The sequence below is a fragment of the Diplotaxodon limnothrissa genome, linkage group LG23, assembly GCF_057381915.1.
Source record: "Diplotaxodon limnothrissa isolate DT_005_m linkage group LG23, D_limnothrissa_male_GT1.1, whole genome shotgun sequence".
Classification (NCBI taxonomy): domain Eukaryota; kingdom Metazoa; phylum Chordata; class Actinopteri; order Cichliformes; family Cichlidae; genus Diplotaxodon; species Diplotaxodon limnothrissa.
This window is the reverse complement of record NC_140617.1, coordinates 11,048,454-11,063,563: the sequence shown is the minus strand read 5'-3', so window position 1 is coordinate 11,063,563 and position 15,110 is coordinate 11,048,454. Positions and strand designations below refer to the sequence as shown.

The following is a 15,110-nucleotide window of genomic DNA, read 5'->3' as shown; positions in this document are numbered from 1 at the left end:
CCTCAAAGATGTACCTCTACAATCCACAGGCAGTAATAAATACAGTACAGGTAGAGAGGAAGCAAATGTGTGTTCCTAACAAACAGGACTCAAGTTTCACACAACCTGACAGGAAGACAGTAGACGGGCACGTTCACAACACGCTGGCACAAACACAGACACACACCTGTTCACTTCACTAGTGGAACTGAAAAATTAACTTGTGTGGCACAGCGGACTTGATGCACTCACAAATCCGGCTGCAGAGCACACTTCAGGTCGCTGTCGTAGATTCTGCACTGCTTTTCACTTTTCCCCAAACGCCGATCCATTGGCTTTTGTCAATAAAAGGCAATTATAACACAAATTTTCACATTGTATATATCTGTCAATATTTGCTCATTGCCACAGGTTACTGGCACATACTGTAGGTCCATGTGTAGAAGGTAGAAAGGCCGATTTGTCTTCTGCAACGTGGTTCTGAGTAGCGTCCTGAGGCAGAAGAGCATGGTCTCGTGTTTTCTAACATGCTGCTTTTTGGGTCTCCTCTAATGAAAACAACCTTCTGGGGCAGCTAATATCACAGCCACTGTAATGTATTTGTCTGATAATGCTGTATAACAGGTAAATATCACTCTAACGTACGAGCAATCGAGGCATCTATATGTTTGTAAAGCAGGGTTTACATTGTATTTCACACCAATCCTGCAAGCTCTGCAAAAAAAAAAGGTGTTTGAAGTGAACAACGGTGATCCGCTCAGTTCATGCTCCCCAGCTGACTGTAGACGTGCTCCAGGATCTGAGAGTAGGCCTGGTCTTTGGGAGCGTGGCAACTGAGAGAGCCCTGAGAAGGAGGACGAGCTCAGTCAGCCTGCCTGCAATCTGATCAGGTAAACAGTGAGACTTTAACTCACCTTAATTTTGTCCATCATGGTCGTATCAGGACACCAGTACTGGTTGAACTGGACGAGGTCAGGAGCTGCCCTGTAGTAGTCGACCAGCAGCATCTATGCAGAGGTTTTTTTTGTTTTTGTTTAGTTACAGCATCACAGAAGCTTTTTCCAGTCTTTTCATACGATGCATCATGCAGTATCATACCATCTCATTAAGAACATCACTGGTGAGGAAGTTGTCCTGTACGTAGGTGACCTCGACAGCGACTGGGATGCCGTAGTCATTAGGTCTTTGCTGCAGAAAGAGACCACATGTGTCAGAAAAACTCAAACCCATTTCATCTGACACTGCAACCTAACCTGCTGACCTCTTAAAAACTTTTCCATTCCCTCTTAAGAAGCTTGAGTCTATTCCGAAAACGGTCACACTTTAATACAAACTGATGAGAAGCAGCCTCATGAGAAGGTCAACGACAGCGCATCTGAAATTTCCACATTACAAAGAAAGACTGAGTCTCTGTGAGCAGGGAGGCTTCGAAACTGAACAACTCATTATGAGACCCTTTGATGGGCCAGTTCTGGCTCCAGGCTGTACGTTTAGGTGAAGGGGACCAGTTCAAACACTTGCAGCACTCACCTCAGGTGGCGGTACGACCCAAAATGGAGTTATTGTTGATGCCACGCCTTGATTTCCGTGATAATACGGACCTGAAAGAGAAAAGAGATGAAAGCTCAGCCACCAATGCGATGACACAGAGCCAGTGTCAGAGAGTTCTTATATTTTTCTGTTTGCAAACACAAACCTATATCAACATGTAGATTTGACCATCAACAGGCTTCACTGTGAGGTGTGGTATAAATAGATGTCAGGTGAGCTCCGGCTGTTTACGGCTCGTTTTTCATTTATTTTCTCGACAAATTCCCACATTACCCTTGAATGCAACACTGCTTGAAAGGCTGATATTGACACCTGTTATCTTGCAACATCTGCTGAAACCTGAACTCTATAAAGCTGTTATGCTGTAGAACTCTGAAATGTGCGTATAATCCTGCAATCTGCTAACATCTTTCTTAAAATAGTTTAAATACATCATCCCGTCTGAAGTGCAGTGCACCGATTAATACTCAGTGAACCCGATCGTTTCTGCAGCACCGTTATGAAGGACGTACCACAGATGATGCCCAGGCAGGGCTGGAAGCCGTTGTTTGAGCCCTGCAGCCTCAGCTGATGGTCCATCTGTGAGTCGATGTCCTGCAGCGACGGCAGGGCCGGACCTCGCGGGTGACTGTGGTACCAGCCCACCAACGACAGCCCACGCATGAACAGGTTCTGACAAATCTGAGACGGCAAGCACGACAAAGAAACAATGATGGACGGCTCGTTTAATTTTCATTTTTATCAGATCAAATCAAAGAAATCACAGAAAAAATACTGCTCTGACTTTTTTGGCTGTATTTTGTAAGCAACTGTGTGATTTCACAGGACGAATTTGCAGATTTTTTTTTTTTTGGATCAAGCTACATTTTATTTCCCAGTATTTCCCAGTGAATATTCCTCATCATGCTCGGACATTGTGTGTGGTGTTCCACAAGGCTCTGTACGAGGTCCAAAATGAGTTATTATTTACATAAATTATATTTGCAAGGTCTCTGATATAAAATTAGTATAATTTGCAGACGGCACAAATATTTTTTGTTCTGGGGGAATCTAAAGGAGCTGCTCAATACGACAGGAACAAACTATCACTAAATCCAAGTAAAATTAAAATCGTCTTATTTGGGAAGTGCAGATTCATATAGATGGTGTGGCAATTGAAAGAGTTCTTGAACATAAGTTTCCTTGTGTGATAATAGAATAGCTTGAAGTCTCATATAAAATTATATATATAACAACATTTCAAGAAGTATTTCAATTTTGAGTAAAGTAAAACACATTCTGGACCACAAATCACTCCACATTCTCTACTATGGTTGCTACTGGTGTTTGTAAAGTACAGGGAGAAAGTAAGGCTCTGATCGGGTGTATCACCCACTATTTTCACAATAGGGATGTTTAAATATATATATATATGTACATATGTGTGTGTGGGTGCACAGTATGTTCATATACGTAGATTTGCAAATTTGACGTGTTACTGGGGTTATAAAAAATAAATACGTGAAGCAAATTATAATGAAGAATTTCTGATGGACAGGGCATAAACAGGAAGAAGAAGTTTAGACTATGAGTTAATAAACAGTGGAAAGGGGGTGGGATTAAATAAGCTCATGCTTCTTCCTGCTCCTTTTTGAACATGTAAGTTATTTATTATTGTTATTGCTTTGTTTTCCTTTGTTTGTCTCTTTTTTCCTCTTTCATTGTTCTTATACTATTTAAACATGTTTAAAATAAAGACTCAATACAATCCAAAAATACACTAAAACTCAAGTAAATAATATAATAATAAAATGTGTATTTGCAAAATAAAAGCTAAGATAGTCTCAGCTAGACGTCAAAGCCAAAAACAACTTGATGCAGAGTCTTTGGATTCCTGTAGCTTCTGCTCGACTTCAGATTCGAAGACTCGCATCTCAGATGCAGGAAACTACTAAACACTTGTGTTGTTGTACATCATTTTAAAGGCAGACACATCAACAGCAACAACCTTCAGCTCGCAGGCGAAGATTCAAGCGCAATTTTTTGGTTGGTGTGGAAATGCGTGCTGCCAGGCTGCAAACTGCAGCTTGCAAGTGTTTGAAGTGGGTTTTTCCACCTCTGTGTTTCTGCGTGCGTTACCTCCTCCTCAACAGCGGAAGCCGAGTCTCTGTCTGCCAGCCTTGTCCGACACGGGAAAGCCCTCAAGACCGTCAGCACTGAAATACAGAGCGAGAGGACAGCTTTAGCCCGGCGTTCTGCGGATTTGATCACTATGCTCTCTTTTGTTGGATAAAGTTGCACTCACGCTGCGTGTTGGTATCCCATCGTCCCCCGAGGTATCCCACCACCTCACTGGTGGTCAGGTGACAATGGAAGTCCTACAGCGGGAGAAGTGGGCAAGTTAGTCTCTTTACCTGTGATCAGTGTGGAGCTGGTCTGCTTGAAAGCGTGTTAATGCTTACCATTAGCAGCAGCACATTACTGGACACGGCTACATTGAAAGGCTGGAACCTGTTGATGGCTGAGAAGGCTGACAGCTCCACTAGTGTGTGTGGATCTCTGAGGACACAAGCACACCTTTCATCGTACTCTGATTCGCTTCATGCACAGAGCTGTGAAAGAAGTCAGGTAAAGTGGTACCTGGCAGCATCTCGGGTTCCCAAAGTGCAATATCTGACGGGAATTCTCTCTCTGTCAGTCCTCCGTGAAACCATCACATCTGTAACATCGAACAGATGAGGATGAGAGGAGGGGAGCGGGGAAGGAGAGGAGGAGGAGGAGAGGAGGAAATGATACCATGTAGTCCAGGTTTGGTGTTTTTGTTCTTGTCGTCTGCCTGCACAGCTGCCTTTCCTTCCTCTTCATCCTCGTCATCATCTTCCTCACTCACCAAGCTCTGACATCACAGGAAGTAAAACAAATGTCAAAATAAAGTTCTGGTTACACTGGATTTACCTTACTGTAATGAATGTTTCATCGTTTCCTGTTTCCAGAGACTCCAAATCGATTTCACCATCACATTTTTCTTCTTCTTTACATTTCCTTTTTTCCCATCAGCATGTGAGTCAGCACTAGCTAATTGTCGTGTCAAACCACAACCTTTATTCTATTTTCACGGCCTGGCCAGTTTTAATACTTTTAAAGGCTCGATCGCCCTTTGACAAAACCTTGGAACCACTCCTTATTTTTAACACCACATCTGTTTAAAAGGGTCTTTCCGAGTACTTATACCATCACTCCACATTTCTGCAAACCGGGGATTTTAAACTGTGAGAAAAATATATACTGGTCCAGCTCACGATGTGACACGGGTCAAGTGTTCCTCCTGTTACAGGAAGTTAATAAATGTTTTGAATGTGGGCTCGCTTTCACATTTACATTTTCTAAGAGACAAAATGTCCCCGATGTCACCCTGCAGACTTGGTTCAGAGGCTGTTAATAAATAAGTGTCTGAAAAAAGGACACAATGTATTTCAAAGTGTGATTAAAAGGATTTTCCATCCATCCATCCTCTGCCGCTTATCCTTGTCAGCGTCACGGGTGGGCTGGAGCCTATCACAGCTGTCTTTAGGGTGAGAGGCGGGGTTCACCCTGGACAGGTTGCCAGTCTGTCACAGGGCTAACACACACACACACAGACAATCATTCAAACTTCCAATCCACTCCCAGTGTCACAGTGGACCAGGTCAGGAGACAACTGAGGAAGCTTCGCCCCAGGAAGGCAGCAGGCCCAGACAAGGTGTGTCCTAGGATGCTAAAGGCGTGTGCTGCTGAACTTGAGGAGCCGCTACAAAGAGTCTTCAACCTCAGTCTGCTACTGAGGAGAGTGCCCGCCCTCTGGAAGACGTCCTGCATCATCCCCAAAAAGAACCGGCCCAACGAGCTGAATAACTTCCAACCGGTGGCACTGACGTCACATCTTATAAAGACTCTAGAGCGGCTCTTCCTCAACCTCCTCCGACCACAGGTACAACATGCCCAGGATCCACTACAGTTCACATACAAGGTGGATGTCGGAGTGAAGGACACCATCCTGTACCTCCTACACAGAGCCCACTCAAACCTGGACAAGGGAAAAGGCACGGTCAGGATCCTTTCTTGACTTGTCAAGTGCCTTGAATAAAATCTGGCACTGTCTGCTCCAGGAGAAACTGGACAGGATGCAGGTGGAGACCCCTGCCTGGTCACTTGAATCTCCAACTACCTCACTGACAGACAACAGTATGTCACTGAAGGACATCACGTCTGACACTGTGGTCAGCAGCGCAGGAGAACCACAGGGAACTGTGCTGTCCCCTCTTCTCTTCACCCTGTACACCTCTGACTTCTGCTATAACTCTGAATTATGCCATATTCAGAGGTTTGCTGACGACAGGGCCATCATGGGGTGTATCTGGGATGATCAGGAAGAGGAGTACAGAAGTCTGGTGAGGAACTTTGTCACATGGAGTCACACAAACCACATGCAACTCAACACCTCAAAGACCAAGGAACTGGTTGTGGACTTTGGGAGGTCCAGACCAGGTCCACTGCCAGTTCAGATAGAGGGAGAGGAGGTGGTCAACACGTACAAGTACCTCGGGCTTTGGTTGAACAACAAACTGGACTGGTCATGCAGCACCTGTATAAAAAAAGGCCAAGGCAGACTGTACTTCCTCAGGAGACTGAGGTCTTTTAACATCTGCAGGAAGCTCCTGAGGATGTTTTACCAGTCGGTGGTTGCCAGAGTGCTGTTCTATGCTGTGGTGTGCTGGGGGAGCAGCACAGCAAAGGAGGACATGCCCAGCCTGGAAAAACTAATCAGGAAGGCTGGCTCTGTGGTCGGCATGAAGCTGGACACTCTGGTTTATATATATATTAGGGGTGCAACGATACACAAAATTCACGGTTCGGTTCGGTTCGATACTTTGGTGTCACGGTTCGATATTTTTTCGATACAAAAAAATGTTCATGCCTTTTTAATTTGTCATTTATTAAAATTATAAATATATATTTTAACTCAAAAGTACAGTTTTTAAATTTAACCCTAACCCTTGTGCGCGTTTTTTATTTTGACAGCGAATGCGCACCTGCGGACCACTTATGTGCAGCCCTGGTTATTTAGCTCGTCATATTGCAGCCACAGAAATTCTTTTGTCCATGAAACCATGAAGCTGCACTTTCTTTTTGCCTTATAGTCTGATTTGTCATAACTTCTCCGTTTTGTGGTAAGCTTTTCTTTGGCTGTCACTTCTTCACCCTGACCTGTCTTATTTGGCTCAGAAGAAATGAAATATATATCCTCAACCTCTCACATGTTTAAGCTTGCTGCGGGAGATTTCACTTGTCATGTTTGCATAGTGAGCTAACGATTAATAAGACGATGTCAGAGGAATTGGTGCACAAATTTTCATCACTCACAGTTCAGTGCTGTCGCTCTCTATACACAGTTCGCACGATTGCAAAGTGAAAGCAAAAAAACAAGCGCAAATTCAAACGCGATTTCAATATGTCACATATTGACAGTGGCTCACCGATGCCAATGACATAATTACCCAGCTACATTTCTGAAAGAATGCAAAAGCATTGACATATATTTTTCTTCCTACAATAGCCCGACGGGCAGGGAAGAGATAGATTTTGGTAGCCCGACTGAAAAAAATCGCTAGCCCCAGGACGTCGGGCTAGCGATATTGCAAGCCCTGTATCTGATTGAGGAATCACTCATCTTTGGAAAAGAGAGTTTATTACAGAGAAATGGCTCTTTCCAAAATAAAAGCTATACTATCCGCTTCTTCTGGGCTATATTCTCAGCAGCATAAGGAGAATCATGTGCTAACAGCTGTCTAAATGACTCGGCTAAAGTTAGTAGCATGCTTGTTGTTTTTGTCTTTGCACTAGGATGATGTCGGCGTAAATGTGCAGTCATATTCGTTGTGTTCCCACTAGTGCTTTCAGGTTAATCTCGTTGAAATGACCTTAACGCCACAACACGGCAAATCTCCGTTAACGAGCTACCGCCGATCGCCCCGTGCATGGGGCTAGACGGCCAACACGTTAACGAGCTAACTGCGCTAACACACTAGCTCCCACCCATGTAATTGAGCATTGCATGGCACATCCAACATACTGTTTTACTTTAGTCCATGACTCGCTTACCTTCAGGGTCATACGTCACATGAAAACCAAAATAATTCCAAACGCCAGATCTGGAGAGCTTAACTTCTGTCTTGCTAGCTTGCCCTGCGCTCTTCCTTCTGACGATGCTGTCTGTGTTGAGCACTCAGTGGATCTGCGCTCGACAGTGCAGCCTAGGCGGAGTAGTCGAACGCAGATTCACTGAGCGCTCAACACAGACAGCATCGTCAGAAGGAAAGTTGATAAAATAAATTACAAATGTTGTATTGTTCGATACATATGCGTACCGAACCGAAAGCACTGTATCGAACCGTTCAATATCGATACGAATATCGTTGCACCCCTAATATATATATATGTATATATTTCTTTCTCTTTTTAAATATCCAACAGTACAATAGACTCACAACATCCCCACTAACTTTATGTCTTTGGACTGTGGGGGGAAGTCGGAGTACCCGGAAACATGGGGAGAACATGCAAACTCCACACAGGAACACCCTGACCTGGTGGAATTGAACGAGGACTTTTTCGCTATGGGGCAACAATGCTAACCACCATTTTTTTATTTTTACATTCTGAAATCGTTTCAGTGTCTTATTTCATTTGCAGGCGACAGGCTGGACAGGACATAACGATGCTTATGTCACAATGGATGCTGGCTCTGTGTTACACCACGATGACATGCAGTTTTTACGTGGTTTCACTGCCAGAGCTGAAATTTCATGTATTAGATAAGAAAAGAAAAACTAACCTCTTCACACGGTTAAGAAATTATAATCCTGTAAAGGTTTAAATGTTTATAACGTCTACTAAGTAATCATTTCAGAAATGTCTAAACCTTCACGCTTTAAATAATACTGTTCATTTCTTATGCCTGTTCTGAGTTTTACTTTGACATCTGTGTTTACAATAATTTTTTCTTGTATTCATCACAGTCACTAAAAATAAGAGTTGTTTATACTGTAAACAAGTGTCACAAGGTGGATGTGTTGTGCTTTACCTCATCAGTGAAACATGGAAAAAGAGCTTTGTGAAACAGTGATACTCTCACAGATATTACTTCCTGTAAGTCACGTGACCAGAGGAGCAGCAAGGGGACGTGTTCATGAGTAACACAGGTGAGAGGAAACTCAAGGTCGTGACTTAATTATTAGACTTTGAACATTAAAAACTCAGTTTGAAGTCTAAAAGCAAGGATAATAAAATAGGCTTAGAAATCTGTACTAACCCATTTTTACACAAAATACATTTTGTAATGGAAGCACCAAATATTAGGAATGCTCCCCTTCAGTCATGCTCCTCTCACCATGTCGGCACTGGGCTGGTACTTGTGCAGCCAGGTGGTTTTGTACTGGACCAGCTTCTGTCCCCGGTACCGCACCGACGCCCAGCCGCAGCCAGACTTTTTGGCCGGGTTCACCAGGCGTTTGCAGTGAGTCGCCCAGGCGCTGGGGGAGTTGAAGATCTGGCCCGTCTCCACCCATCGGATTTTCCCATCAGTCAGCAGGTCTCCCACAAAGTTCTTACCCTGCAGGAGGAGAGAAAGCAAGAGTTTATGACCTCCTGTCAAGTCACGCATACTGTGGTGAGTCAGAATCATGTTCACATAACTGCTACGTGTTATTACCAAATAGTGTATGGCTAGCACGCCGTCCCCGGGCTCCACCAGGCCATCCTTGAGGAGCACTCTGAGGGTGATGCCCCTGCGGGTGAGCAGGGAGCCCCGGCCTGAGCTGGACCGCAAGTCTGCCTCCTCCCCTCCGCTCAGCTCCTCCTCATCCTCCTCTCCTCCATCCTCCACCACCTGTGGAGAGCTGGGAGGCTCTGACCCTAGGGAAGCACAAAGCAAAACTGGGATGTTGGCTTGGTACAATGCATGAACCGTGTTCTCATGCAGCAGGCTGTGAATGGCACATTGCTGCGTTTACGTGTGTGTATGTGTAGACTGACTGTGTTTCAGAGGCAGAACAAACAAACGCGCATTACTGACAGCGTCATGGCAGCCTGCATCCTCCATAACCGCAGGAGCTCAATGATAATAAGCGCGTGCACACGTGACGAAGAGGAAACCGAAACTGGCCCTTCGTGGATTCACGAGATCGGCGGGCCTTTGTTTCCTGCTACTTGACAACGGGTCTGCCGCTCACCCCCTCACCCTCACCAAGAGCTCCGTTATCCTCACCCATGTCTCAGGGAGCGAGCCTGTGCGCGGCCCGGTGTGCGCAGCTCGTTCCCGGTCCGTGTCCGGTGGTTGTTGAGAACGAGCTGAAGGCGTCCGCGGCTGCGCGGCTGGTTTCCTCGTTGTGCTGCTTTACCGTCCCCCCCACCGCCCTCTGCTTTCCCCCCGCTCTCTCTCTCTTATGTTCCACAGCGTGCCGTGCCGTTATCCGCGCTTTGTGTCACCGTGGAGCAGGAACCCTGTCAGACCAGCTCACAGAAACACGAACCGTGACGCTTTTCTCCGCCAACACCACGAAGCGCTGCCGCGTGCGCGTGCACGTGCAGCGGGTGCCGTTCGGTGAGTTGTGCGTCGGCGGGATCGTGCAGAAACCGCGGAGCTCTCAGTCACCGGAAGCGACCGAGCGGTTCCTCCTTTATCTCCGACACCGAGCACATTTACCGGGAAGCTGCCGGCGGAGGGCAGCAAACCTCCAGCAGCCTGTCCTCCTCACCGGGCCAACCGTATGCCGCCCCCTGCTGGCAGCTCCGAGCGCAGCTGGCCGTTCTCTGGTGTTCAGTGGAGAGGGGCTCTGATCTCAAGCATTTAGACCAGGGGTTTTAAACTTGCGGCCACGTCACCCCTATTTGCGGCCCGTACATTGACGTGAGAAATGTAACACAATTTGGCCCTTGAAGGGACTTTTTTTGTTAGGGAGGATTTGTTTGTTGTTGAGTGCAATGTTAAAATAAGTTCTTTAAAAAGGCAAAAATAATTTCATATGAAGGAACTATGAGCAGAGAGTACAGACATGCGGAGGGATTTGGCTGTGTTAGTTAGGTGAGAGAACAAAAACTAATGTGTACACTTATATCTGCATTTTTATTTTGTTAAATACAAACAAAAGTATAGCAGAAGTGCTGCCGCATGTCTGACTAGAACGAGAGAACCAATGTGTTTTTTTTGGTAGTTCAATGAAAGGCTTCAGTTAGTTAAGAGTGAGAAAAAAAATAAGCCCATGTTTGCAGTTTTGAATTGTTATACAATATCTGATTTTTTAAAAGTGTTTTGTTGTTTGTTTGGCTGGGTTTTTTGTACTACTTGAACACTAAAGTGGCCCTCCAATGAGACGACAGTGCCACCCGTGGCCCACAGCTCATTTGAGTTTGAGACCGCTGATTTAGACCCTTTACTTTAGTCACAGTATTCAAAACATTAAAGTGAGGAAATGAGAAGCGTTGTTTATCAGAAAGGTTTCTGCCTGTTTTTGTTGAATTAAGCTCGGCAGGATCTAAAAACCAGCTCCATAAAATAAAAGTGTTTATGATTTTGACACCAGTCCCATTTAAAGAAGTGCAAGAAGAATTTATTTCACTTAAAAACCAACAGAAACTAACAGCAGCAGAGTTGATGTGAATGCTCCCGGCCTCTGTACCGTGTTAAAATTAGCTGAAATAATTTGATGACATAAAACACGTCTCCTAAATGATTTAGCAATCATACATTTGTACTTACATAACTTTACTTGTAACTTCATTTCAAAAGAGTTTGTTTTTTTTCTTAAATCTTTATTTTCAATCCATCAGCCTTTGGTATCATTATCACCCCACCGTGGGGCGGGTGGGCCGCAGTTGTATCTACACAAAATCTTGGATGAATTCAAATCTCAGTGACCTTGACCTCAAAAAAGTCTTGTGAATGCGATAATTTGAGACATGGGTGATGAAGGATTTTCAAACTGACACCATAGGAGGAGGCAGCCTGCAGTATGTTTAAACGCTCTGTTACACACAGCGGATTTTAACAGGTATTATTAATAACTGTCTCTATTCTATCATTCTACTGTATTTGTATAAGGACAGACAGATTGTGCTAAGACTGCTGGACTGTTGTCATGGCAGTGACAGTAAATATTTTCAGTGAATCAAATACATTACAGAAGTGTATACACTGTAATCTGATTACACATACATTGCATAATAAAAGAAATGCATGACCTTCTGCAGACAGAGTGATTATAACAGTAGACCAGACCTTTTTTTATTATTTTTTCACTTATCATCAGATAGAAATGCGGTGATACTGCTCTCTGCCCAGGTTTACACTAGCACCACGTGCCCAAACAAGCCACAGCGATGCATTCCACAGCAACTACAGGACAAGCTGGCTCATGTTTAGAAAACTTGCATGAAGTCAATTCTACCTGCTCCAGGATCCACCTTAATTGTCACTGTGAGGTTTCCACTTGCAGCCGCTGCACATAAGGAGGAGAGAGCCGAAAGCATTATGTGCGTGCAGTTCTTGCGCTGACGCACACCCTCCTTCTCTTAAGTTCTCTAGTCAGTTCTAATCTGTTGAGTACTGAGGACGTACCACCACCTGGTAGGAGAACAGGTTTGAGTGGCACGGGTAGACTTGTTCTGAGATGCTGGGAACAGCTATGGGGCTGTCGCTGTCAACAGCATTAAATTCGTTCACGTGGAACACGTGCCTTCCTGCGCACATGAGAATGAGCCTGTTGCTGTAACGGATGCGGCCCTCCATCTCACTGGGTAAATTCTTTTGTTCAATCTTCAAGCTGATCGCTGGTAAAGAAGCACAAGTGACACTTTGCTTCGTGCAGTCTTCCTCTCTGACGTAGGTCGTGACTTTCCAGCGCATGGTGTGAAAAGCGAAATAGGCGCTGTTATGAACCGGGGTTTGGAAATCAGACGTCAAGCTGCTGACTCGCTGGCCTCGAAGGATGTAGACCCCGGAGTGCTGGTAAGCTCGGATCTCCTGACTGCTGAAGGTGAAGCTCCACGGTCTGCCAGTGTAAATCCTGGGTGTGTAGATGGTTCCTGTCAGGTCGCTGAGGAGCATTTTTACAGGAAGAGCATTAAACTGAAACCCCTCCAGCTTGCTAGCGTGGTACTCTGAGCTGTCAAGACTGTATAAGTCCTCAGCTGGTATCATCGGGAAGCGGACGAGATTTAGAAGTATCTCACGCATGGTTGCGTTTCCTCGAGCTTCTGCCCATCTCTCCAGTCCGCTCAGGACGACTGTTTCGTTACGCACCACGAGGTCTGAGCGAGAAAGGAGTGCTTTGACCAGATTAAAAGGAAGGCTTGTCCAGGCCGGGGAGTTGATCAGCGCCTCGCAGTTCCACGCCAGGTAGCGAAGACATAGTTGCTGCAGCGTGTCGTCACTTCTGCGAACTGCGTACTCATAAAGAGAGTTCTGACTTTGGAAGGTGTGGTCCTCGGGGAGAAACAGTCTGAAGAGATTCGCAGCCTCATTGTGATATTCAGTCAGGCCCCAGTCAGAAGCCATTTTCAGGATGCAGTGGGAGGAGGCTAATGTGACCGTAATCTTCCTCGTGTAGAAGTATCTGAAATTCAAAAATTTGATTGACAGATCACAGGTTTACATAGAAATATGTGCAAGTGTGAACTTTTTATACCTGACAAATATGTCGGCATGTTGGCTGCAATCAGAAGACACATTAATGAGCAAGCTGCTGAGGTCTGGATGCAAAGACTTGAGGTTTGAATTGAGAGAAAGGATGACCCTGTGAGCACAGATGGTCTCCACTATGTTGTTATCCACTGCCACTGCAATGTCCACGTCACAGTCCTGTCTGCTGTCAAACAGCTCGCCTAGCTGCTGAGAGAGGCTCGCATTGTGGTCCAACGTGTACTCGTGGTTGAGGTCCCTGCTCTGAGGCTCCGCCCCTGATAGAGATCACAGACACGGTGAATACACCTGTTTCTAAGACAAATGTCTTTCTGACCTTTATTTCTCAGAGGAGGTTGGAGACTTCTGTCCTTATGCTAACATCCTCACCTTTCTCACATCTAACTCCGGCATCTTCGCCGTGACCGCAGTTATGGACCCCCCAGCCAGGAAACGTACACTGGAGTAGGTTAATCTCCGACCCACCGCAGGTTAAATCGTCCATCCAGATGTTACCGACCCCTAAAACCAAAACAGCCACACAATTACAGTCTAGCCATTAACCACTGAAATGCAGCGCGTAAGAGGAGCGTCGTGGTTTCATTACCGGCGCCAAATGCAGCTGATCCAGGAGCCTCGGCTGCACCAGGGAAACGCAGCTGTCGACACACTACATGAGCATCATTTATGTCCCAGCCATCGTCGCAAATCGTCCCCCAAACTCCATCGTGAAAGATCTCCACACGGCCCTCGGAGTATTCCTGGCCACCAGCCAGCCTGATGTAACCTTCTTCATAGGCTAAAGGAACAACAATGCAGTGTAATCGATTTATTTGGGATTTATGGAGAAAGATGAAGGATCATGTAGATTTCACAGCACAACAGATATATAGCTATTTTCCCACTTTTATTTAAAAATACTGATATCAGATCAGCAGTGGTTTGTTCTAGAGACTGTAACAGGCTGCAGAAATTCACAGCAATATGAGCAAACGTCTCGACAGCGTTAGTACTGTACACAGCGTTACAACATCAGCTGTTCTTTACAGTGACCAGGGTTAAGACCATGCAGTTATTAAACAAACAAACAAACATGTTTTTAAAAAATGAACATCACTTTTAATTCAATTCAGTTGTATTTATACAGGGCCAAATCACAACAACAGTTGCCTCAAGGTACTTTATATTGTAAGGTAGACCCTACAGTAAATGTCTGGATGGAATTTCCTCCCAGGACAGGAAAAGTTATTAAGTGAGCTGTGACCATAAATGTTTTCCTTATAAATTTTTGATTCATTATTGCACATATATAAAGCATTAAATAAAACTAAAGTGCATCATTATTAGCACTTGCATTATACTATCGCGGCTATGTTAGGTGCAAACATCTGAAACCTTTCTTTGTATCTGCACACCTCATACCGTGATAGCCAGTTGGTGTTGGGTTGTGAATGGCTGCCATGTTAGTAAACTAACTCATAACAACATCCTGAGAATGCTCATAATCCTCTGTGCTGGTAATAATTATTTATTTATTTGTTGTGACACGATAACTTTATAAAGTAACCCTTAAACTGTCGACTGACGGTTTCTTGCGGTTATGAAACCTTGGAAACAAGCGACAACCTCATCAAGAACATGCATGCACATGCACATGTGTTTTAGGTGTGTTCTGATACTAAACAAACAACACTACACTTGTGTTCAGCTTAGATTGTAACATTAATAGAGAATTGAGTTTAATGGGAAATCAGTTTTACTCACCACTGGATAAGGTGACGCTCAGCAGAAGAATACAGAATAAAAAAGCATTTCCATTCATTTTAATGGCGCTAAACTGGAGACAAAAGGCAAAAGTGCAACACGTTTCTGTATTAAAAATGCGTTC

The 15,110-nt window shown here is 44.8% G+C and overlaps 2 protein-coding genes across 2 annotated transcripts; both read right to left on the bottom strand.

Moving 5' to 3' along the window:
* Positions 1–57: 57 nt before the first annotated feature.
* Positions 58–12,072, bottom strand: mpnd (MPN domain containing). The gene is made up of 14 exons (XM_085347923.1): positions 11,991–12,072; positions 10,250–10,384; positions 9,257–9,459; positions 8,936–9,157; positions 4,306–4,405; positions 4,150–4,228; positions 3,972–4,068; positions 3,815–3,887; positions 3,649–3,725; positions 2,043–2,211; positions 1,510–1,580; positions 1,078–1,167; positions 894–986; positions 58–823 (listed from the first exon to the last, which is right to left on the bottom strand). Exons 1-14 carry the CDS (start codon positions 12,070–12,072, stop codon positions 737–739), a joined length of 1,578 nt encoding a protein of 525 aa, XP_085204049.1. The 3' UTR covers positions 58–736.
* Positions 12,073–12,133: 61 nt separating this feature from the next.
* Positions 12,134–15,110, bottom strand: LOC146607601 (galectin-3-binding protein B-like). The gene is made up of 5 exons (XM_085349007.1): positions 14,987–15,110; positions 13,830–14,021; positions 13,613–13,744; positions 13,230–13,500; positions 12,134–13,157 (listed from the first exon to the last, which is right to left on the bottom strand). The coding sequence occupies exons 1-5, from the start codon at positions 15,042–15,044 to the stop codon at positions 12,134–12,136; spliced, it is 1,677 nt and encodes a 558-aa protein (XP_085205133.1). The 5' UTR covers positions 15,045–15,110.